The 25,451-nt window shown below is 42.3% G+C and overlaps 1 protein-coding gene across 1 annotated transcript in view; it reads left to right on the forward strand.

Annotated features, from left to right (window-relative positions):
- The window catches only part of LOC131457971 (polypeptide N-acetylgalactosaminyltransferase 10-like), a 53,911-nt gene extending 28,955 nt beyond the window's left edge, over nucleotides 1-24,956 (forward strand). The window contains exons 5-14 of the mRNA XM_058626531.1: nucleotides 7,871-8,056; nucleotides 9,316-9,499; nucleotides 13,647-13,764; nucleotides 19,395-19,502; nucleotides 19,672-19,893; nucleotides 21,182-21,298; nucleotides 23,121-23,270; nucleotides 23,405-23,639; nucleotides 23,717-23,873; nucleotides 24,241-24,956. Coding sequence (XP_058482514.1) covers nucleotides 7,871-8,056; nucleotides 9,316-9,499; nucleotides 13,647-13,764; nucleotides 19,395-19,502; nucleotides 19,672-19,893; nucleotides 21,182-21,298; nucleotides 23,121-23,270; nucleotides 23,405-23,569 — 1,250 coding nt within the window. The 3' untranslated portion in view covers nucleotides 23,570-23,639; nucleotides 23,717-23,873; nucleotides 24,241-24,956. The remainder of the gene's footprint in view (nucleotides 1-7,870; nucleotides 8,057-9,315; nucleotides 9,500-13,646; nucleotides 13,765-19,394; nucleotides 19,503-19,671; nucleotides 19,894-21,181; nucleotides 21,299-23,120; nucleotides 23,271-23,404; nucleotides 23,640-23,716; nucleotides 23,874-24,240) is intronic.
- Nucleotides 24,957-25,451: the final 495 nt, after the last annotated feature.

A 25,451-nucleotide genomic window follows, 5' to 3' on the forward strand; every position in this document is an offset into this window, starting at 1 on the left:
CAGGGTTATTGAACTACTATGATTCTTCATCCTTATGGTATTTTGACCAAAGCATGTCACTGACATGTTCATTAGGACACCAGAGAACTATTTTAATGGGGGAAATAGGGTATAATATGTCCCCTTTAATGGTGCCCGCCACAGAGCCAAATATCAGTTGGATAATCTGTAATTTTAAGTAATTATTATATAAAAAAAGTGACTTCAACTCGTTAATACTTGTACTTTTACTCCCTTTAAGGTTCTTTACACAAGAAGAAACACATTTGTGCTGATGCAATTACCACCTGCAGCAGGGGTGTCAAACATACGGCCCATGGGCCAGAACCAGCCCACCAGAGGGTCCAATTCGGCCCGGCAGGAGGAACGTATCTGGAAAATTTCCAGCTACGTTTCAAATGAAAGTTTTGTGCCTTTGTAGATCCACTATGACGCACACATTGTCATTTGACATGGTTTTATGGTTTTATGGTTTGAGGTGAGAAGATTCTCACCAAACACTGAAAACGGAGCGTCGATCGCGTACCAACAACAAAAACTGCAGACGGATACAAGTCTTTGTTGTAATGAGAAGGATTCGTCATCCAGGGAGAGGTTCTTATTATTAATTATTGAGTTGCTTTGCTGCGGCAGGGTGAGGGGGTGAATGGGTGAGGGTGTGTGTGATGGAGAGGTGAGGAGAGGACGAGGCAGTGATGAAGAGACAGATGGTGATCTGTCGGACTGGCAGAGAGAGAGAGAGGAAGCATCGACACAAAGACTGATCAAGCTTCATTCACTCATTCATGTGTGTGTCTTTGTGTGTGTGTGTGTGTGTGTGATAATGAGGTAATGGGCGCTCAGTGAAGTGTGAGGGAGAAGTGAGGAAGAGGGCGATCTGGAGAGCGCGGCAGACGGTCGAGGACAAAAGCAGCTAATTGAGTGTTGCCATTTAGCGACGCGGCGGCGGGGGCGGCGGCGTCAGCTCGAGCAGATCGATTTTAGTCGTCTTCTTCCCGAGGAGGAAGAGGAGGAGGAGGAGGAGACGACCACGTGAGTCCCAGAGGAAAAAGAGAGACGTCTGCTGGAGCTTCAGTGTCAGGCTTTGTCTTCACCTGTATGAACCATCCCCTCGTTTTTTAAGTCATCCACATGCTGTAGTTCTTATGAATAAGTGAATAAGTTTACATTACAATGCATACAATCACAGAAACAGAGGTCGAATGATGAAAAGCCACGGCGACTAAGGGAAGGAACTCAGGGAATCATAAAGTGAAAAGACCAAGACCAAGCAACGCTGGCATTTTCCTGCTCTGAGACTCAAAAATAGCTTTTTACTGCTCCCAAAACACAGGTTCTGTGTGGATAAAAAACAGGAGCTGCTGGTCCTCTGCTGCCTCGTGTGGTCACTTTGTGTCACTGAAGTAAATGCAACTGAAGGAAAACAAATGCCGAAGAGACAAAATAACATATTTAAACTTAGTGATGGAGGCAGCAGCGGATCAACAACTCCTGTGTGCTGTGATGTTAAAATCACTGATTTTCTCTATGGGCTTTGGTGTGGGAGAGTGAGCGGTGATGTGTTCAATTTTTGTCAATAAAACCTTGTAAATGTTCCATACTTGGGGCCTTTAAAAGGTATTGGATCACCTTCTTTCTTCTAATATAGTGAATATATAACTACAGACTTCATTTTAATGCATCGTTTAACTCTGCAGAAGATGTTTTATATCATTCATGTGATTCACAGATTTACAAAGATGCTTTTTTTTTTAAAGTGTCTGAATCGACACGCGTTAGACACATCTGTGCGTCTTGAGATTTACTGGTTTTTCTTTGCTCGTGCAAATGAATTAAACATGCAGTTTAAAATAAAGAGCTTATTTTTAGAGGCATCGGCAAACAACGGGGATTTGATTTAATCTCTGTGGAGAAGTGATGTGTAGTAAAGCCTGGCTTAGATCTGATGCTCAGACTTTGAGTCAATTAAAGGAAAACAACAACAGTGTTTTCACGCGTAAACATCACATACACACAGAAGACGCTCACGTTTTTATATCTTCATAAGTGTACGACATCGTTATTCTTTATTGAGCGTGTGTTCCGTGTCTCTGAGGAGCTGCACACGCGGTGGCGATGTGGTGTCGGTGAAAATGAGTGAGTCGCTGTCCCTTTAAAAGCCTGGAGTGTGCAGGTGTGGTTCTCATTGTTTTATAAATGTGCACCGACACTCTGACAAGAGCCCGGGGCTAAACCTTGCCGCCTTTCATCTGCTAACGGCTAACTCGTGTTTGAACGCGGCCTCCTGTGAGAGGATGAAAGCGACGCCTGGCTTCCGGGCTCCGGCTGCAGCTTCAGCTCCGACCACAGAGAAACGTGAGAGCGACAGAGAAGCGGTGGGTTCTCAAACTGTGGTGCATGCACCTCGTGTGGGAACTTCCCATTGCAATCATGGGAATTCATGAGAACTGACTGCAAGAACTATTCTATATGCCTATCAACTGACTGCCAAATAATGAGCCATTCTCTATAGCCACCATCAGACTGACTGCCAAATAATGAGCCATTCTCTATATCCACCAACAGACTGACTGCCAAATAATGATCTCTGATTTCTGTCTATATTTTACGTTCCCAACAGGTTTTTTTCCCATGAATTCTCGTGCAATTGAAAAAGTTGCAGCCCTAAATGACCCCGACATCGGTGACACCACGGCCCTGAAATCTCCTCCGCCTCATACTGTAACACAGACTAATGTGTTTGCTGAAATCAGCCCGCGCTCATTAGTGTGATTAATTAGCTCCTCTCTTTGGGTAAACAGTGTGCGCTGTATTCCGATGTATTCCAGGGAAAATTAACCAATCATAATTAAACACTCTGATCTCCTTCTTCTGCCTCACCTCTCCCTCACACGACGTCTCTTCACGGGGCAAATGTTCCCATGATTAATTTTGCCCCGCTGCCTCTCGTTAGCGGGACGACGTCATGGTCACGTTTTCTTTTTTAAAAACGGGTTGATTTATGGCGGAGGAGCGCGAGCACGACAGCTTCGCTGTTTCCTCTCAGTTTGATGGTGACCTCAGCGAGACCTGGTGCCCTTGTTCTAATGTCGAGCTTTAACGGCCTGAAGGTCGGCCGCTGTGAGCCTCCATAAACACAGTGATGAAGAGTAAATATGGCCGACCTTCACTGGGCTCACAACCTGAGAATGAAGAGGGGGAAAAAGAGAGACGACCAAAATATTCTTCTCCAGTTCATGTCAGTCACAATTAGGGCTTGGTGAAATGGGAGAAAAACCATATCAAATATATATATATGTATATAAATATATATATATATATATATATATATATATATATATATATTTATATATATATAAATGTATGTATGTATGTATATCAAATCAATATTTCAGAAAAGCTGGATGACATTTGTAATACATATGTCTACATATAAAACCAGGAAAAGTCATCACAGATACTTTATTACAACCATGCCTCCATATATATATATATATATATATATTATTCATATATTGACTTGAACTATTCTATACATCCACCAAGAGACTGACTGCCAAATAATGAGCCATTCTCTATATCCACCAACAGACTGACTGCCAAATAATGAGCTATTCTCTATATCCACCTAGAGAATAGACTGACTGCCACATAATGAGCTCTTCTTTACACATTTAATCCACCAAGAGACTGTCTGCTATATAATCAGCTCTTCTTCACACTTAATCTGCCAAATAATAAGCTATTCTCTCCTTAACAGTTAAGGCAATTCTGCTGACTCAGCAAAAACAATAACAACAAACAAAAGTGTTATAACTCCTCGATATGAAGTCCAATCTGAATCAAACTTGCTACAATTGATACACGCAGCTTGTGGCTGTATTATAATATTAATATTTGATATATAGTTTAGTTTGTCTTTAATTTTCCTCACATACACATTCATTGTTTTTTTCTCCTGCTGCTGCAGCTTCCAGAACATTTTCCTCTTCCTCCTCCTCCTCCTCCTCCTTCTTCTTCTGTTTCTTTCACCCAAACTCAGTGAGCTTCACTGATTCTGACATCAGAGAAAGTAGCTTCTAAAGTTTGAGGTTTAAAGGTCAACACTTCTCTCTCGTGCTCTCAGTTCCTGTTGACAGTTTTTGTGGCTTTTCTTTTTGAAAGGAAAGCTGTCAAAGTTATATTTCATGTTCTCTCTGCCTCGGGAATCACTTCTATTCAAAAAACACTGAGACACGTCAGGGCTGCGGTCCAAGAAAGAGATGGATTTTTACATGCAGTCAAAACACAAACACCGCGGAAGAGCAAAACATCATCATGTTTAAAAGACACATTTTCTTTTCCTCAAATACTTGTGTCAAAAACAAACAAATCACATCTGTCAGAGAATCATTTCTCACATGAAACTTTTCTGTGAACCCGCGTATTATCACATCAACGTCTGGTCTCTATTTATTAGATTTGAAATGTGTTATTTTGTGGGAAAAGCAACACATTTTCATTGTTATTGAACACTATGTAGTGAAAGAATGAAGTTAGATATTCATTTCAAAGAAAACTATATTCAGTCTCTGAACACACACTTCTCTTCCGAATGTGTCACAGAAACTATGAAGCCTTCGGTCAAAAACTACAAAAAAAGATGTGTAATTTGTTCTTTTGGGCTACAAAAAATAAAAATAGGGGTCCAAAATGGCCGCCTGCACCTGATTCTGGGGTAATAAAAAAAACGAAACCACAATTCATACAATCAGATGAAGAGACTGGCTGTCAAATAATGAACCATTCTCTGAACCCACCAACAGACTGACTGCCAAATAATGAGCTCTTCTTTACAGTAAATCCACCGACAGACTGACTTCCAAAAGCCAAAAATGAGACTGATGATTGTGATCATCTTCATCATCAGGTTTCCTGGAAACCTAATTGGATTGTTTTTAGTTTCTTATTATTTCATGTCAAAATGGCCGATGATGATGTTTTGATGAGTTTAACTAATTGGAGCCTTGTTAATCATACGTATATATCACAGTTATATATATGCATATGATTCAAAAGGCCCAAAATAAATCACAGAAAACATCATTTTGCATCACAAAGGCCAACAATAAAGAAAAGAGTTAAAAATCTATATATCAGCAAGTATGTTAAATACATTTCCAATAGAATGTGAAGATTATGATAAGGAGGTGAACTGGAGAATATGAAGTGTTGTGTGTTGTTTTAGGCTTAAACGTCAGTGGCGTTACGTTTGCACACAGATTGAGATCAGTGATGGATGGTGTTGGAGTGTCAGGGCCCACGGTGGCGCCGCAAAATAAAAATAATCCATCCACCTGGTGATGAATGACTCAGACCTTTGGCTCTTAATGTGCCGTGGAGCTTCCTGTTTGCTCGTTACACTTTGGCCAGCAGGAGGCCGGCGGCGTTTGTGTCGCGGGCGGCGAGTTTTCTGCCATCGTTTCAGACCGAAAAAAAACATGACTCAGCAAAAACAGATGGAGACTCATGTGGAGCACAGGAGTCGACACGGATACTTTGTTTTCTGTCTCTTTGAGTTCACTCTGAATGACTTTATCACATCATTTAATAATAATGATACTATAGGTGATGGGTGGATGGATGTGCAGATACTAGAGATGGATGGATTGATGATCTATGGATGGATGGATGGATGATCTATGGATGGATGGATAGACACTATAGATGGATGGATGGATACTCTAGATGGATGGAAGGATGATATATTATATGGATGGATGTGTAAATACTAGAGATGGATTAATGGATGTATAGATACTATCGATTAATGGATGGATGTATAGATACTGTAGATGGATGTGTAGATACTATAGATGAATGTACTGTATAGATACTATAGATGGATATATGTATAGATATGATGGATGGATGGATGATCTATGGATGGATGAATGATTGATGGATGATGTATAGACACTATAGATGGATGATGGATACTATAGATGGATGGATGGATGTGTACATACTAGAGATGGATGTATAGATACTATAAATGGATGGGTGGATGTATAGATACTATAGATGGATGTGTAGATACAATAGATGATGGATGGATGGATGTGCAGATATGATAGATGGATGATCTATGGATGATAGATGATCAATGGATGGATATATAGACACTATAGTTGGATGGATGGATGGATACTATAGATGGATGATGGATGCTATAGATGGATGGATGGATGGATGATGAATGTGCAGATATGAAGATACTATGGATGGATGGATGGATGAATAGATGATATGATGGATGTTAGATACTATGGATGGATGGATGGAATTATAGATACTATAGACTACAGATGGATGGATGGAATTATAGATACTATAGACTACAGATGGATGGATGGAATTATAGATGCTATAGACTACGGATGGATGGTTTATGTCAAACATGTTCAACGTTTCCATCGTCATGTTTGAAAAAGAAATGGCTAAAGTATAAACTTATTTGTTCCTGAGACAAAGTCAAATGTTTCTCAATTTTCTTCTTAATGTCTTAATATTCTCAAGACATCACAGGAATATTTCTGCCTTTAAACATGAACATTTCCATCACTGTCCCGGATTAAACTGCTGTTCTTTATTTAAAATGTTGTATTTTGTATTTTCTTTTGAAACTGATTGATGTTTTTACTCTTTTTGCTTGAATTGTTTAATGCTTTAATTATGAAGTCATATTATGATAAAACTATGCAGAAAGTAATGTTTTTATTATAATTACATGTTTGTATCATGACTGAATGATTTCAAATGTCTTTATTTTTTGGCTCTCTATGGTTTAAAAATCTGCTTCATGTTTAATTGGACAAAGCTAATAAAGAACCCTAAAAATAAACCAACTTTTGGATCCGTCTGTAGAATATGCTCTTAATTTCTGTGCAACACCATCTGGAGTGCGACACAATAATCATAATAATAATGATAACTTTATTTATAGAACAGCATTTGAAAAACAGAGTTCACAAAGTGCCAAACGAGACGAGAGACGACAAACAAACTAAAGTGGCAACGAGCGAAATTAAAAAATAAGTGGCACTAATTAAAATTAGAAGGTTTTAAAGGTATAAAATAATTAAAGTCTCAGTATAAAGGGTCATATTATAAAAAGACAAGGTCACAAAATTAAGTTTTAATACCGGACGTGTGCTGGATAATATTTTTATTCATTTATCATTTCCTCTCATTAATTATTTTAATAATTTACAGTGATATGTGAATCAAATATATTTGGAAAATAAAATAAAATATGCTGAAGTTTCATCACAGAGATGATTACTGTGAAAATAACATCACATAATCACTACAAACAAGCAGGAAATCACTTTAAAATAATATTTCATGAGTCTGATACGACAACCACCATATTACAAAGTTAGCTAATGCTAAGCTAACATTCTTCTGGTGCTAATTCTAAGCCAACAACTCTCCTGGGACTAATGCTAAAATAGAAACTATCCTGTGGCTAATGCTAAGCTCACTATTCTCCTGGTGCTAATTCTAAGCCAACAACTCTCCTGGGGCTAATGCTGAGCTAACTATGATGCTGCTGCTAATTCTAAACCAACAACTCTCCTGGGGCTAATGCTAAGCTAAAAACAAAAAACAGCAAAAGTTACAGAGTGCAGCTTTAAGTGAGTGAGCTAGAGACAGAAAACTACAAAGGTTCTTCATGTGACACCTAAGGTTCCCGTGTCAGATTGAAATAAATGTAACTATTTACATGAATGTTAGTGTAAAAAATCTCAAATTTCCGTCTCAGGAAAGTGCTGACCTTGTGACATGAACAGCTGACGTAAACGGCTCCTCCTCCTCCTCCGTGCAGATCACCTGAAGACACCGCTGCAGAAGTACATGGCGCGTCTGCCAAAGGTTCAAATCCTGAGGACGAAGAAGAGGGAGGGACTGATCCGCACTCGTCTGCTGGGAGCCGCCGCCGCTAAAGGGGAGGTCATCACCTTCCTGGACTCTCACTGTGAGGCCAACGTCAACTGGCTTCCTCCACTGCTGGGTGAGACAGACACACACACACACACACACACACACACACCCCCCCGCTGTGAGTCTGAGTGCCTGTTATATCCACAGAACTGCTCATCACTTCGTCTCACATTCCCCAATTACCCCTTTTTTCCATCAAGGACTGATGTTTAGATGTTTCTCAGCACGATGTCGTCGCACATGGAAGCACAACCTCATAATGTCTGTTTACACTGCACAGTGTGTGTGTGTGTGTGTGTGTGTTTGTGTGAACAGGTCTCACTATGATCACTACAGCACTTTATGTAATTAGAATAAAAACTAAAGCTCTAGGACAATCCGTTCAAATAGCATTGGTGCAAAATCGCCCAAAACTAGAACTTTGATCCAAAATGGCGGCCTTTCTGTTGGGTTTTGATCATGGGTATAATTTACTAATCTCTTCATCCTGACCTTCTACACATGTGTACCCATTTCCGTGCATGTACGATAAACCTGCTGCTCTAACCAAATTTGTCTTGGGGGCGGCGCACTTATTAGCCCCTCCCCTTTTCCACGCACATTCACCTAACCACTTTCATAAGTAGATTGGTCTGATGCGGTCATGGGGCATTCTTAGGCCCTCAAAAATGCGATTAATCTGGCGGAATAATAAAGAACAAGTTCAGTTTCAATAGTGTCCTTCTGCACCTCCAAAAATGACCGAATATTTGATTGGGACAAACAGGTTCCAGGGGCTGACCTAAGGGGGCACCAGAGAGCAATTTGTGGTTGTTAGTTCAATGGGTAACGACAACAATATTCAACCATTTTCAGAATGGTTCCTAAATTTTTTTTCAGAGAGTACAGACCTTTGCCACGGATTAATAAACACTTTGTCAACTTCATTTTACAAACCGGCACCGGGAATGTTCACAAGAACTTTCTGGATCTGTACAGAACGTCATCTCATCCATGTTACGTTTAAATTGATGCCAAATCCGAAATCTGGATCGGATTTGGACTAAATTTAGTCTGGTTTGACAGAGATATGAGACACAGTTGAACAGTTTTGACCGTTATAAAAGACGGTTTATACTTGTTTTGTGTTACATTTAAATTGGACGCCAAATCCGTAATCTGGATCAGATTTGGATGAAATTGGGCCTGCTGGTAGAGTGTCTGATCCTGCACACATGCACGAGTTTTGGGTCGATTCTTACCAAAAATTCACATTGATTCGTCAAAAACTGTCAGACAGAATCTTGGACTTGAACCGCCAGCCATCGTCTCTCTGTCTCTGTGTCTCAGACCGAATCGCCCAGAACAGGAAGACGATCGTGTGCCCGATGATCGACGTCATCGACCACGACAACTTTGGCTACGACACGCAGGCGGGCGACGCCATGCGCGGAGCCTTTGACTGGGAGATGTACTACAAGCGCATCCCCATCCCACCGGAGCTGCAGTGGGACGACCCCAGTGAACCCTTCGAGTGAGTGTAACGTTGACGTCTGACTGTGGGTATGAAGTCTTCACGCTGTGCCTTTTCTAATATCACACTCCAATTGTGGAGGCTTTACGCCGAGTGACAGCTGAGCGACTCATCATCGCTTATCATCAGCTTTTTATTGTTTTCGGATGAAAGCAAATGACACTTAAACGACAGTATCTGTGTTTCCCGTCGCTGCTGTAACCTCGGCGGCGTCTCGCCGTCAAGCGTTTGCACTTGAGCTGTTAAAAGCTTCTGTCTGAAACAGACAGACAGACTCTCTCCCTTTTAACAGAAGAAGAAATCTGTGACAGAAGCAGACTCAAAGATGTGCGGCCATCTGCCAAGAGAGGTTGGGGTGAAAGGGATAAATGGGGGACAGAAAGGACAAGAGGGTGGTGAGCCGCTGTGCGTGGAAGTTTACCAGGGCCTTTAAAAGAGTTCAGTTTCCAGTCTGAAAAGGAGAGAAACATGATTGCGGTGCTCGCCGGTGTCTGGGGAGTGACTGTGATCAAACTGCTCTTCTTCTTCTTCTTCTTCTTCTTCTTTTTCTCTGAGAGCGAGCGAGAGAAAGTCGACTTGTGCCGTGTTGTATAATTAGCTGTTAGGAGTAAATGAGGTGAGACCGTAATTGATGTTGTGCTCAGTGAATGTTCTCCCCGGTGAGGCCACATGCAGTGAAGTAACTCAGGTACAAGACGTGCAAGGAGCCATTAAACAAAGACTTTTTATTTGTTTTGTGTCCATCAGTCAGGTCACAGGTTTACGTTCCCGCACTGAAACACTGACTTTTTATTTATTTATGATACGTTACTGTGATACACGCGGACAACATATGGAAACAACAATGACAAAAGTCTAAAAACTACAGATTGAAGTGATTCTTTTTAAGATGATTTTGTTTTGTGTCACTGTCACTGTGCGTATTTTCATTCGCAGAGGATTTTGTACGCAGGATTCTTTGGGAAATAGTTTTTTAGACAATCATAAAAAAGTAAAAAAAGACAAACTGAAGCCTAAATGATCGGAAGTCAAAGGTCACACAAAAGGAACAGGAAATAAAGCCGCGAGGATGCCAACAGAAAGAGCCGGACAGGAAGCAAAGGAACAAACACTCGTCGGTCAGAGTTTAACAGACTCCGCCCAGCCAACCGGGCCACGCCCCCTGAAACACAAGCCTAAAGACAACTGCACAGAAAAATGGGAAACAGGATTGTGTCAGGATGTCATATTATATGACGGAATTTTTTCTACATGTTTTATGTTGAGTTTTGTTTTGCTCTCGTGGAATTATTTTAATGTAAAACAAATAAGCTTAATATACTTAATATAATACTGACCTTTGACACGGCTGTGGATGTTATTTATCTTTACGTTTCTTTTTCTTTGGTGTGTTATTTCATTTCATCTGTTCTTTATGTTGATTCATCTTTGTTGTTTTCAGATGCGTGTCATCGTCTCGTGTGAGCTTCTGTGCTCTTTATTTTTTATTCTGTGCAGTGCTGTGATGCAATGTGGTTGTTTTAAAGTAAAGTTGGATTGTATACACACATATATATGTAACATGGTGTATGTGTTGCGCTGTTGTGCACTATTAGAGTACTATAGGGTACTAAATATTTAATTATTTCTTTTTTTTAAATTATTTTATTTGTCTATTCCCACTGCCCGTAGAATTGACGTGTGTTACGCAGGAGACGCCGTGTTGCGTTCAATGTACGCCGTTTATTCTACAGGTAGGTCATGGTGGAATGTTGCTCCTTAAACTTAATTATTCTTTTGTGTGGAATGCTGCTTAAAACTCTGCGAGGGAGATTTTACGTTCTCTGTGTTGTAGTAGTGTGATAGGTTTTGTGTGTGGTATATTTCAATTACGTTATCCTGAGCAAGCTCTTTGTGTTTTGTTTTGATTTGTGGTTGCTAATTATGTTAGCTCCCGGGCGCTAGCGGATGTTGACGTGCCCGGTGTACTGTACTGTTGCGTTCAATGTACGCCGTTTATTCTACAGGCTGTCGTGGTTACTGTGGTGGTGCTACGAATAATAAACGGTCTCGTCACCATAAATGATCGACTCTGCCTCCCGTGATTCTTTCGGGAGACACACTTCCCCTCGCCGGCAACATCAAAACCTAAACACAACGCAGAGTATCGGCGGGCGGAGTGGCTGCGGCAGAGTGTGGGTTACATATATATATACACTGTATATATATTAATTTGTGTAATTACTGCTGTTTTGCGTTCTCTCCTGTCTTTGGTGAAAAGTTGTGAAACACTCTCTGTGGCTCAGACTCTGATGTCCGAGGCCCCGCCGCGCCGCTGCAGCTCGCTGTAATTGAACCTCCTCACGAACGACTTTGACGAGGGCAGAGAACCCGCTGACCGCCTGCCTCCTGACAAAACACTGGTTACCATGACAACTCAACCCCCTGCACGTGTGCTGTGATAGTGGTGTACATCTCCAGGGCAGTGATGGGCAATTGTTGTGCTTCTTTGACATGAGTTGTCCTCAGAGAGTGGAATCGTTCGCTCGGTTTCGTTCTGAGACTCATCAACGTGGACGGAAGCGCAGCTGTCGTCGTGCTCCGGACCCAAAGAGCTTTTTGAGAATCTTGCAAAAAAACGTAGCGGGATGCAAAGGAAAATCCAAACATTTTATAACCACGCACGCAGAAGGAAGTAGTCACAGTTGAGGGGAAAACTTCAGGGAAACTTAAGTGATAAGGATCCAACTTCAACCACTGACTGGGAAGCTGTGCATCTGAATGTTAACGTCAGCGACGATCAAAAGCGAGGAATCGGTTTTGAGTTTCTTCTGATTTCTCAGCTTCTTTAAACGTGAAGATTTTCTGGTTTCTTGGCTCCATAAAAAAACCAAAGACATTTGAGAAACATCATCATTTCCAGGTTTGCACAACAACGATGGACCAAACCAAGAACTCCAATTCTAATGAGCAGATGTTCGTTAGCAGTGACCGCGATGGACCGGGATTAGACGTGAGCGTAATAATCCAGGGGACAGGTCAGGGTGGACAGATTGGAGACGACAGAGAAAGTTCACGGATGTTGTGAAGGACGACATGAGGACAAGATGGAGGCAGATGATCCGCTGTGGCGACACTTGAAGGAAGAAGCAGGGAAGAAGAAGAAGAAGATCCTCTTCGTCAGACGTAGTGTTTTTTTTAGACGAAATAAAACCCATACGTGTTCTTCCTGTGGTTGATGAATTGTGAAGATTAGCATCGCATTAACTGGGTTAACGCGAGGCACGCGTGAAGAGATCCGGGGTCAAGGGTCAAATCCGGCTGATGAACACACAAATCAGCACCGATAGTACTGATTTGTGTGTGTGTGTCTGTCTGCACCTGCTGCCCCACTTTTCCTCCCGCCTCAGGTGTGCAGCAGCAGCATCATCAGCAGCAGCAGCAGCAGCAGCAGAACTGAACTCTACAGAGAGTTGATCGGTTCTGTGTGCCCTCAGTTCAGAGGTCGTTGTCAGAAGCTGCGATGGATGTTGGAGGATTTCAAGAGAGGAGAATCTGGAAAAAATTATTAAAAACTAGGTCTGCCCTCACGTCCCCACGTCTGGGAGTGCAGCAGTTTCCTGCCCTCACTGTCTCCCTCACTCAATAGTCAGACTTTTATTGGCTCATTTACGTGAGGGTGCAAATCACCAAATGAACGCCAACAATCAAAATGGCCGACTTCCTGTTGACTTGAGGCCATGGTTACGGTCGACTTTTTTGTCCGTCTCGGTCTACAACATCTTCCCACCAAGTTTAGGCAAATTCGGAGGAACTCAATTTTGCCTCTGTTTTCACCTTAGGGGGCGCTATTTAGCAGCAATGAGACAGTGTTAGCGCTCAATCTGGAATATCATTTAAAATGTGTGTGTGTGTGACGCCATGGTAACACGTACATGAATTACTTTAATTTAATTTAATTTAATTTAATTTAATTTAATTTAATTTAATTTAATTTAATTTAATTTAATTTAATTTAATTTAATTTAATAACATTTAGTCCTGTTAAGGCATTATTTCAGGTTTTTATCAAATCTACAGTTACGACAGTTCAGTCACTGAATAAGCATTATTTATATATAATAAATATAATATAATTAACCATAATCTGTGTGTGTGTGTCCTGCAGGTCTCCAGTGATGGCCGGTGGACTGTTTGCCGTAGACAGGAAGTGGTTCTGGGAGCTCGGAGGATACGACACAGGTCTGGAGATCTGGGGAGGAGAACAGTACGAGATCTCCTTCAAGGTAAACTTGAGTTGAAACACTATTCAAATAAACTGCACACATCACACACGCATCACACACACATCACACACACCTCACACACACCACACACGCATCACACACACCTCACACACACCTCTTACACACGCATCACACACACCTCTCACACATGCATATCACACACGCATCACACACACCTCTCACACACGCATCACACACACCTCTCACACACGCATCACACACACACGCATCACACACGCATCACACACGCATCACACACACCTCTTACACACGCATCACACACACCTCTCACACACGCATCACACACACCTCACACACGCATCACACACACATTACACACACATCACACACACCTCACACATACATCACACACACCTCTCACACACGCATCACACACACACGCATCACACATGCATCACACACACCTCACACGAACCTCTTACACACGCATCACACACACCTCTCACACACGCATCACACACGCATCACACACACCTCACACACGCATCACACACGCATCACACACACCTCACACACCTCTTACACACGCATCACACACACCTCTCACACACGCATCACACACACCTCACACACGCATCACACACACCTCACACACGCATCACACACACATCACACACACCTCACACATGCATCACACACACTTCACACATGCATCACACACGCATCACACACACATCACACACACCTCACACACGCATCACACACACATCACACACACCTCACACATGCATCACACACGCATCACACACACCTCACACACGCATCACACACACCTCTCACACACACCTCACACACGCATCACACACACCTCACACACACCTCTCACACACGCATCACACACGCATCACACACACCTCACAAGCGCATCACACACTGTCGCCGGCTTTGTGTGAACACAGCGCTCGTCCCCAGGACGCCACCGTGCACTGAACGCCTTCACCTTGAAATTTACAGTGCAGCCGTGAATGTGAGCGTTTGCAGAGCAACGATTCTCCCTCTTAAATGAATGACGGACCTTGACTAACGCGGTCGTGACCTCGGGGCTGAGCCGGGTGTGAAAACCTCTTCTGTTTTTTATTAGTGTCTTTGAAGCTTTTTTATCTGGAGCTCGAGCACTCGCTGAGATGATATCCCACAGCGAGGTTATTATTTTGGCCCAAATGATCACACTATTAAACTTTGCCACCAGCGCAGGCCCAGCTGTGCCTCTCAAGTCTACTTCAGGCCCCTCAGATATTCAATTTGGTTTCCCTTTTTATTAAGATCCCCATTAGCTGATAGAGCGCAGACAGCCCCCGTCTCCTGAGGTGAGGAGATTAGCGGGCTCTCGCGCTAATCCTTACAACCAAACTGCTGCTCACACGGCGCACGGCGCCAAACACAATGGCTTCATTCACTGCTGCCGTTAATCTGGAGCTCCGTCTCAGCAACGCCGGTGTGGGAAGAGTCTGCGTCTGCAGCTCACACACACAGAGGAAATGTGACCTGATACACACACACGGCCGGGAAATGACAGCGGATTTTCACATCACCTCAACAATCGTCTTTCTTTTTCATTCTGAAAGGGTTTTAAAGAAGTCTCTGACTTCATTGTTTTCCCCAACGTTCCCAAAGTGTAAACACAAGAACACAAGAGTGTGACGCTCCCAAAAACACCGGTTCCATGGGGATAAAGCCTGTACGACCCAGCTCCTCGTACAGCCTCTGGTCGTCTCACAACGCCCTGCTAACAGGCCTCCCGACCTGTGCTGTGAAACCACTACAGATGGTCTTCAATCAGCCCAAAAGGGCACACGTCACCGCTCCACTGGCTACCCTCAAATCCCTGATGCAAGCCTACAAAGTGCTTCATGGCTCTGCTCCCACCGACTTAAAGGCTTCTGTTAGCCCTCGACGACTCCGTTCGCCAAAAGATTGTCAATCCAGACTCTTTCCATGTGTCGTTCCACGCTGGTGGAATGTCCTACGGAGCTCTCCCAGAACAGGGGGCGTGTCCCTGTCTGTCTTCAAGAAGCTCTTGAAGACCCAGCTCTTCCAAAACCGTCTTCCGTCCTTGCACGTACCCTGCATGGATCCACCTCTAATCTAATGACGTTTTCACAATTGGTTTCCCAGTTACAACCCGTTAGGATCTGAACTCCAGAACCACAGTTTGGGTCGACTCCATGTTATTGGACAAAACCAGCTGTCTTTCCCTCTACATGCACTCTTGCCTTTGCAGCAAGAAGAATTTAAAAATACATGCAATCTGGGGATTAGGCAATTTGGACATCCCCCGCGATCCCCCCGTGAAGACTGGGCTCCCAGAGTCTGGAGTCTGGAGATCAGAGTTTCGGCTAAAACTCGGAAAGAGGAGGAGCTAAGTGGTGGCTCTTGGCATGATTGAGAGAATCATGTTGTTGCTGCGAAGCCGCGGCTGCTTGTTTCCATGACAACGCCATCAAACAGTGCATTCCTGCCAGAGCTAACTAACTTCACTGCTAAAGATGCAAAAGATTTCTGCTGCTGCTGAAATCTACAAGTGGAACCACAGTCAGTTCACTCTGAAGCTCACGTCTACTGCTGCTGCTTCTTTCTGCTGCTGTTTGTTTCTGCTGCTGCTGTTTCTTCTTCTTCTGCTGCTGCTGCAGCTGTATCCTCTAATTCTGCTGCTGCTGTTTCTTCTTCTTCTTCTGCTGCTGTATCCTCTACTTCTGCTGCTGCTGTTTCTTATTCCGCTGCTGCTGCTGCCTTTGGTTGAGTCATTATTATTCATGCAGAGGAAGCAAACACACACGGCCGCTGCAGCCGCTGAAAATCCTGAGCTGCGTGTGCTGCTGATGTTTTATTTATTCTCACAGTTGCTCTTGTACTGTGAGTCAATTCGGGTTTTGTCTGTGGCAGCAGAGATGTTTTATTCATGGGTCGGAGCGAGTTCTGCTGTTGTGTAGTTCCTCGCTCTGAGCTCAGCCTCAGATCATCTGAGCTGCGTTCGCTGGTGGAGGAAATTGTAAAACACGAGCGAGAGAGACTGTGTTTCAGGAAACCAAGATGGCCGACGCGGGGGGCATGAGGTCATGTGATCTGACGGTGGTTTGTGAAGTCCAGTTCCTTCTGATGCAACTTTTGACCAAAGTCTGAGAGAAACACTTTCTCAGAGTTCCTGGAATTTCAACGACCTCAGAGGAGGACGCCAGCGTGGCAGAATTACCCACAATCCTCCTCTGTGCATGCATTATTTAAACTTTAATGAAAACAATTCAAACGGACAAATGTACTTATGAGATATGCATGAAGTTTTGAAGGCAATAAATAATAATCATGCACTGGAGATTCCGCCGCATTAAAGTTACACGAAAACAGTTCAATTTGACATCATTTACGATGAATGGATGAATGGATGATGAATGGATGAACTTCATTGATGCCAGACTGGGGAATTGTTATGTTACAGCAGCCATAGAACATATGACTATACTGTGCTAAAGATTAGAGACAAAAATGCAAGAATAAAACACAAAATATTTACGAAATGATCACAAAATAAACTATAGTTTTATAAAATTATAAATATATTAAATTAAAGCCGGTAAATACTTATCTGGTTAAAGTGCAGACAGATAGAACTGGTCACTGAGTTATTGTAAAGTTTTAAACTCAACTCCTTTAGTGTTACTTTAAGTCTAAAATTACAATTGATTTGGTTTTAAGTTTTGATTTTATTGAAATTGTGATAACTTTGAAGTCTTCCTGCTTCCTCTGTTGTGTCTACTGCTGCTACTGCACTGCTACTTCTTCTGCTGCTGCTGCTGCTGCTGCTGCTGCTGCTATGTGTACGACTGATTTATGCTAAATAAATGCTTTAAATCGTTTGTAGTTTTTAAGGTTTCCTTAATTTTCGAGTTGGAACTTGAACAGGAAATTCCGACTTCCGAGTGTAACTGGAACACTCCATTTGCAAGAACTCCAAGAACATGAATTATTCTGCATTTCTAAAAGAACACAGAGCAGTTTTTGTGCTGTCTTTCAAATTTGCCATTTCATTTAGATAAGGATGAATTGTTCCGCCGTGATGAGGTTTTAAAATGTTTTAAACAGCTTAAAAAAAACAAAAACAAACCAACCTTCCATCGCAGAGATTTTCCTCGCTCATCCCTCAGCCCGCGCTCGTCTATCTCACACGACACAGACATCCGGCACACGCCTCTCATTTCTCATTCTAATCCTTCATCTGCGGCGAAAACAATAGCGATGATTCTTCTGCTCGGCTGGCGACGGTGAAAAATAAACCCTGGGAAAGAAAAGGGGAGAGACAGGGAAGAGGATCACGGAGAAAGAAAGACTTTCAGGGTTTTGTCTTCAAGACAAAAGCAAAATGAAAAGCTGGATTTAAACACAAACATGGACAAACAGAGGAACTGTGTCTCATCTGGAGGCCGATCAGGGTTTTCTATCTGATGATTTTTAGAAAATCACAGCAGCCGATAAATGATGGGTTTTTTTTGGCTCATATATTTAACCAATTTTCTTTTTTTCTTTGATAAATTATATCTGTTTAATGATATGAAAAAGGACACTTCTTACACCGGACTTCATTTTTCAAAGCAGAAGAGAATTTTCAAGTTTAAACACTGACATAAAACACCACACCTGTGATTTAATCCAGCGTTTTATATCTGACCTTGCTGCTCAGGTCACCATCACATCATAATCTGACTTCACTCCTCCTCATTTTTCATTCCCTTCTCCGTCTCACCAGGATTTATAATCCTGTCAGAGACGCTGCACTTCACGCTTCGTTCTTTTCGAGGTTTCTCGTCGGCCCTTTTCCTTCACCTTTCCTGCGAATCCGTCTTTGGATGTAAAAAATGGAAACCTGTGACGAGTCAGTGTGTTTACATGATAATTATGATGTTAGTTTGACTGAAACCGGACTTAAAAATACATGTGAACATGTTAGTTTGACTGAAACTGGACTTAAAAATACATGTGAACATGTTAGTTTGACGGAAACCCGAATTAAAAATACATGCAAACATGTTAGTTTGACTGAAACCACACTTAAAAATACATGTGAACATGTTAGTTTGACTTAAAAATACATGTGAACATGTATTTTTGACTAAAGTCACATTAAAAATACATGTGAACATGTTAGTTTGACTTAACCTTGACATAAAAACACGCGAACATATTAGTTTGACTTAAATCACATTTAAAAATACATGTGAACATGTTAGTTTGACTTAAAAATACATGTGAACATGTTAGTTTAACTTAAAAATACATGTGAACATGTTAGTTTGACTTAAAAACACATATGAACATGTTAGTTTGACTTAAATCACATTTAAAAATACATGTGAACATGTTAGTTTGACTTAAAAACACATATGAACATGTTAGTTTGACTTAACCTTGACATAAAAACACATGTGAACATATTAGTTTGACTTAAATCACATTTAAAAATACATGTGAACATGTTAGTTTGACTTAAAAACACATATAAACATGTTAGTTTGACTAAAACCCCACCATGAATGATTCCCCACCAGTGTTTGTTTACTGGGACAAGGACGGACGTCCAATTAAATGGTGTAGTATAAGGTTTCTCTGTGTCTCTGTAGGTGTGGATGTGTGGAGGACGGATGGAGGACATCCCTTGCTCCAGGGTTGGACACATCTACAGGAAGTACGTCCCCTATAAAGTCCCCGGTGGAATCAGTCTGGCAAAGGTGAGTTAACTTGACAGTTCATGACAGCATCAGTTCTGTGACCTTTCACCTTTCATAATTTTTTTATAAAGTGAGGACATTTTCAGAAGGTGAAGGTCATTCCTAATGAAATGAAAAAAGTTTAATGAAATATTTAAATCCAGGGTGTTTCTTTTCGATTTGATTTCAGAACCTGAAGCGCGTGGCAGAGGTGTGGATGGACGAGTACGCCGAGTACGTGTACCAGCGCCGACCCGAGTACCGCCACCTGTCTGCGGGAGACATGACGGCGCAGAAGGAGCTGAGGAACCGGCTCAACTGCAAGAACTTCAAGTGGTTCATGAGCGAGGTGGCCTGGGACCTGCCCAAGCACTACCCACCGGTGGAGCCCCCCGCTGCTGCGTGGGGGGAGGTAAGAGCAGCGATTCAAGTGTCCGTCCGTATAGTTTTACTTTTATTGCACTTTTCAAAACAAACTTACAACAGAAAAATAACATGAAAACATAAAAAAATCAATCATATAAACTGGAAATAGAACAATGAAAGCACTTGAGGATGAGGACTCACCCTGGAATACCGTTTTTCAATTTGTTCATCGCTAATGGAGGTCGTTGATTTCATTATTGGCTCAGATATAAAGAAGAATATGAAAAAGGAACCAAGAGGGAAAATAAATGAGTATAAAGTGGAGAGTTTTTATAGTTGTTTGCTGCATTTTTCCTCATTGCACTCACTCACCACCTCTGGGTCAAAGGTTAGGCTTGAAAAAGGCTGGAGAAGAAAAACAGGGAAATAAGAGACCAGAAACATAAACCTTCATTTCCTCTTAACCTTCAGCGCTTGCTGTTTGCTATTTGCCTGAATCTAATGTTGTTTTCATTTTCAAAAAGTGAGGACATTTTCAAAAAGTGAGGACATTTTCAGAAAGTAAGGACATTTTCAGAAGGTGAGGACATTTTCAGAAGGTGAAGACATTCCGTGCTGATCAACGAGCGAGTAAAGTGATAGTGAAATGACATGAAAATTCCAAGATCTCTGCAATTCATTAAAAGTGGACGCCATCATGGACAAAGACAAGCTCTTACCAGTTGGCCCTTCCATCTTCAGCTGTGTCAGCATGTGCGCTCCTTGAATTTGAGGGAATCGGTCCAGGAAAGTCCTTGAAAAGTCCTTGAATTTGAAAGAGTGGGAACCCTGTGAGTGGATCTCTGCGTGCCACCATCTTTGTCTTCTTCCTCTTCTTGTGTTTGGAGTTTGTAGCACATGCGTTACAGCGCCACACACAGGCCTGGCACGTGCACAACAGCGTTTAGAGAGGCAGAGATTGTCTCAGGAGAGTTCTGTTTCCATGCGGCTCAGGCCTGAATGTGTCCAGATTCTCCACTGCAGGAGTTACATTTATTACAGTCAATGAGGACATTGTGCTGTTTGGTCCACTGTCAACAAACAGGAGGCAGAACGTTCACTGCAGGATTTGTGTAATAAAAATGCTCCGAGGGATGTTCCCAAATCGACAGCACTGACACGCGTGCGTCAAGCTGGCGATGGTGATAACACAATTCCCAGCGGTAACAAAAGACAAGTGATGAAATATGTCGGCAATAAGACGGAGGATGTTTGACTCCGGGCACCTTAAAGGAACGGGACATTTCATTAGCACAGCTAAAGATGGAAACATCTGTGTGTGTGTGTCTCTTCAGATACGGAACGTGGGCAGCGACATGTGTATGGAGATCAAACACTTTGTGTCCGGGAGTCCCATCCGCCTGGAGAACTGCGTGAAAGGCCGCGGCGAGGCGGGCTGGAGTCACGGTCAGGTGAGAAGCTCAGTCTTTACACGTCAGGAAACCACAGACAGGCAGATGAGTGAGGGGGAACTTACACTGTGATGAATGTGCACCGAGAGTTTGGAGTTCTTTGAAAGAGAATGTTCTGAATACCTGCGATAAAAGTCGTCTTCTCCTCAAATACTTTTAAACCCGTTCAAACGTTTTATTCTCCGCAGAATATTTCAAATATTATGTTTCCCACAGTTTGCACAAAAGGAAATAATAACATTTTTCGCAGTTTCCACGTCAGTCCACGCGTTCCTCTTCTCGTTCACCGACTCCCCAATCACGTGAGGTTTCAGTCACATGACCGCCAAACATCAGCCTTTATTTGCTCGTTTCCAGCGTTTATGAAATTAAAAATGCGCTTGTGCAACATTCTGCTCGTGCAGCGCTGAGCCACAAACGCGACGCCGGCTTCTCAGAGGATTGATGTTCACACGTCCGGGCCGCGCACCAATTATTTTAATGGACTGATCATCGGGAGCCAAAGTGTTCCACTCTGTCCGGTCGCTCCTTATCCACTGGCACGGTTTAAAGGAATCACAGTAACCACTGCTTTGAAATATCCCAATAAATATCCACGTTGTTGTTGTCGTCGTTGCCATTAAACAAAAACGCTGCTTATGTTTATGACCTGAAGACCATGAATTTGTTTCATGAGCTCACTTTTCATCTTCCGCCTTCGTGACCTCAGCTTCACGTGGACTTTCATAATAACACGAGTGATGAGCATGCTCATGTTCTCACAGTCTAATGACCGAGAGAAGATATCGATATATATAGAATAGAAGTCAAACGTAAAGGGTCAAATATAAATCTCTATAATCTTCGCTTCAAATAAAACAGAACAGTTAAGAAAATAAAGGTTTAAATGTACAAAATATTAAAAAACACCAAACGAAAAAGGGTCAAATTTAATTAACTTTTTTTTTTACTTTTGACAGTTCAACAATCTATTTTTGACGTTTTCTGTGGATCGTTGGGAAAAACTTGCATACTCACTACAAATCAAAAAAAACAATATTCCATTCTTATATTACAATAACAACATCTGTGACTTTCGTTATACAGAATTTCAAAATAAAAGTGTTTGTGTTTAACATGCAACAGTATATAGTTCACAGTAAAGACTTAAAAATGTAAAATAAATCCATTCATTCAAAAACAAACATATGTTCAAAAAATAAATTAAAATCAGTTTTTCTGACTGAATGAAACTTAAGCTCAGTGTATGAACCTTTTAGGGTCGACAATATTTGCTCATCCTGATGATTATCGATACACTGGCACCTAATATTACCTTGTAATTTATTGATAAGCCAGGATTTTCGTATAGTGTGTCATCTGTCAGCAAAGCTGAGCAACGGCACGTTCCATTCATGTCGCCTCTGAGTTGACTGCGTTCCAGTGAAGAGGTCGTATCAACGCGATGGTCGCAAACGTATCTGTTTGCGATACTTAACGATAACAAAACTCTACACATACCTTCTGTCTCTACCTCACCTCACCCCCTGTTCTTTCTCTCCCCTCTGTCCCCTGTTTGCCTTTCACCACAACCTATCTAGGCAGATGCTGCACGTCCTGTTAAAATCTCAGTTCCGACTTCCAACTGCAACTGGAACACGCAATTTATACACTAAAGTAATGTTATGGTCTAGATTAATTTAGAACCACAGTTACACAGTAAATTAGTCAAATAGTTGGTGCACTTTGGAACAGTGTATGTTGAGCTCAATTTAACACTAACCCTGGCTCCTACTGTAACGCTGCAATTGTTACCGTGTGATGTCACTGTGTGTTTTTACAGGTGCTGACACTCGGTTGGAGGGAGGACATTCGCGTCGGCGACCCCATGCACACGAGGAAGGTCTGCTTTGACGCCGTCTCCCACAACAGCCTCGTGACTCTGTACGACTGTCACGGCATGAAGGGCAACCAGCTGTGGCGCTACAGGAAGGTACGAGGGGTTCAGAGGTCACATCTCTGCATTCTGGCTTCCTGTTTCACCGAAATCGTAGGAATCCTTATCAACAGACGTCACAGTGGAATCCCAGGTAAAAACCTTACATTTTGTGGCCATCTCTCCTCCAGGACAACAGCGTGTACCACCCCGTCAGTAACAGCTGCATCGACAGCAGCCCGAGTGAGCGGCGAGTCTTCATGAACACGTGCGACCCTTCCTCCCCGAGCCAGCAGTGGCTGTTCGAGAGGACCAACGCCACCGTGCTGGAGAACTTCAACCGGGACACCAACTGAGGGCGGCGTGCTGCGAGACGAGGCATCTTCCAAAGAAACCGATCGAGGAACGATGATCTCCTTTGACCCGGTAAAATGAAATAAGAAAAACTTTATTGTCTGAGCTTCTGCACGACGTCTAACAACTGTTGTTTTTTTTTTCTTTAGATGAGATTAGAGGCTAGAATATGAAGAAGCTGCGGCTTTGGAAGCGTTCACGGCGGTGAAGCAGTGACACTGTGACAGACTCAGAGCTCAGAGCGCTGGTCGGACCAAACTCATCCTGAATCCAATCATACAGCACGAGCTTGTGAAGGACAACAAGGTAAGAGGAAGTCTCCACTGTGGGAATGTTAGGTTTGACAATCTTTGGGATTGTGAATGTTTGGATTGAGAGACATTGGGATTGTGAATGTTAGGATTGAGAATTTTTGGGATTGATAATGTTTGGATTGAGAGACATTGGGATTGTGAATGTTAGGATTGAGAATTTTTGGGATTGATAATGTTAGGATTTGGTAATCATTGGGATTGAGAAAGTTAGGATTGAGAGACGTTGGGATTGTAATGTTCGTATTGAGAATCGTTGGGATTGTGAATGTTAGGATTTGGGAATCCCAGCTAAGTTTGTTTAATTAATTAAATACTGTACTTAAAACTCTTTTATGTGCCTGTGTTGTGTTTGTGTGCAGGCTGGAGGAACCACAGTGAAACCTGAAACCCAAACAAACTGAAGTTTGGACATTGAGACACAAACTTCAGCAAAGACACTCCTGTCTTTTATTGCTGGAATATTTCTGCCAGACACAGACTTGTGGGCGGATTTAACGGATGTTTTTCTTCTTCTATTGTTGCCTTAAAAGAGTTCCAACACTGGGATTTACAGAATCTGCTCTTTGTTTCATTCCGGGCATTCTCTGAATCTTTTTTGGTGGAAACGAAATCATCCCTGCACAACGTGTGGAACACAATCTTTTATGGACTTGTTGTTTTTTTTTGAAAGTGCAAATATTTTTCTACGTCCCAATAAAACAAGAAGATTGACACGAGAAATTGTATCAATTTTGATTACAAAGTTTTGAAATATATGTTGTGCTTTTTCACATTTATCAGGTAATGTAACTGCTCACAAAGGCTAACGACACATCCCCGTGTGTCGACTCTGTGTCGCTGCCCTCTAGGGGATGTATTTATTTAACAACAAGATCAAAGTAAAGGATGGTCGGAAGCAAGGATGTGGGCAGTGATACTTCTACGTCAATGAGCCTTAAGTCTGATTGTTGGTGGCAATAATATTTAGGGTAGGAACGTGAACTATGCAGGATGCAGCCTGTGACGGTAAAATGTCTGTTAGTGGGAAAACCAGGGCCGCTAGACCCGGAGTCCTCAGAATCAGGAGGTCTCGCAAAGGTGATGAATTGCTTTTACAGCCACACCCCCTAGCCAGGTATTGGCTCGAAGTTCAAGGCAGTGGCGGCGTTAATTTAGACGTTTATCAAGACAGAAGCAGAGAAAACTGTCGTGGGTGGAAGTGAGGAAGAGGATACAATCAAGAGAGGGTCCGCGCATAAGTAAACAGTCAGTTTTCATGACAATGAGGATAAAGAGGTGGATGGATGTTTACGGTGGTGTCGTAAAAAATATGTACTCCGAAACTGTAGGGGGAGCTCTGTCGTGGAAAGGGCGACCAGACATGCAACGTCCTACTTTGAGTACACAAGTCTTACAATTGAAGGAAAAAACTCAGAAGGAGGAAGGATTCTAAATATATTTGCTAAAAAAGCACAAAAGGTCATGAAAGCAGCTCATTCATTCTGTAACTTCTTCTTATCATTTTCCACAGGCTGTTCACTGAGAAACGTAATGCTGCCCTCCACAGATCCAAGCTCCTAATTACAGTTTG

Source organism: Solea solea, chromosome 4, assembly GCF_958295425.1.
Source record: "Solea solea chromosome 4, fSolSol10.1, whole genome shotgun sequence".
NCBI lineage: Eukaryota > Metazoa > Chordata > Actinopteri > Pleuronectiformes > Soleidae > Solea > Solea solea.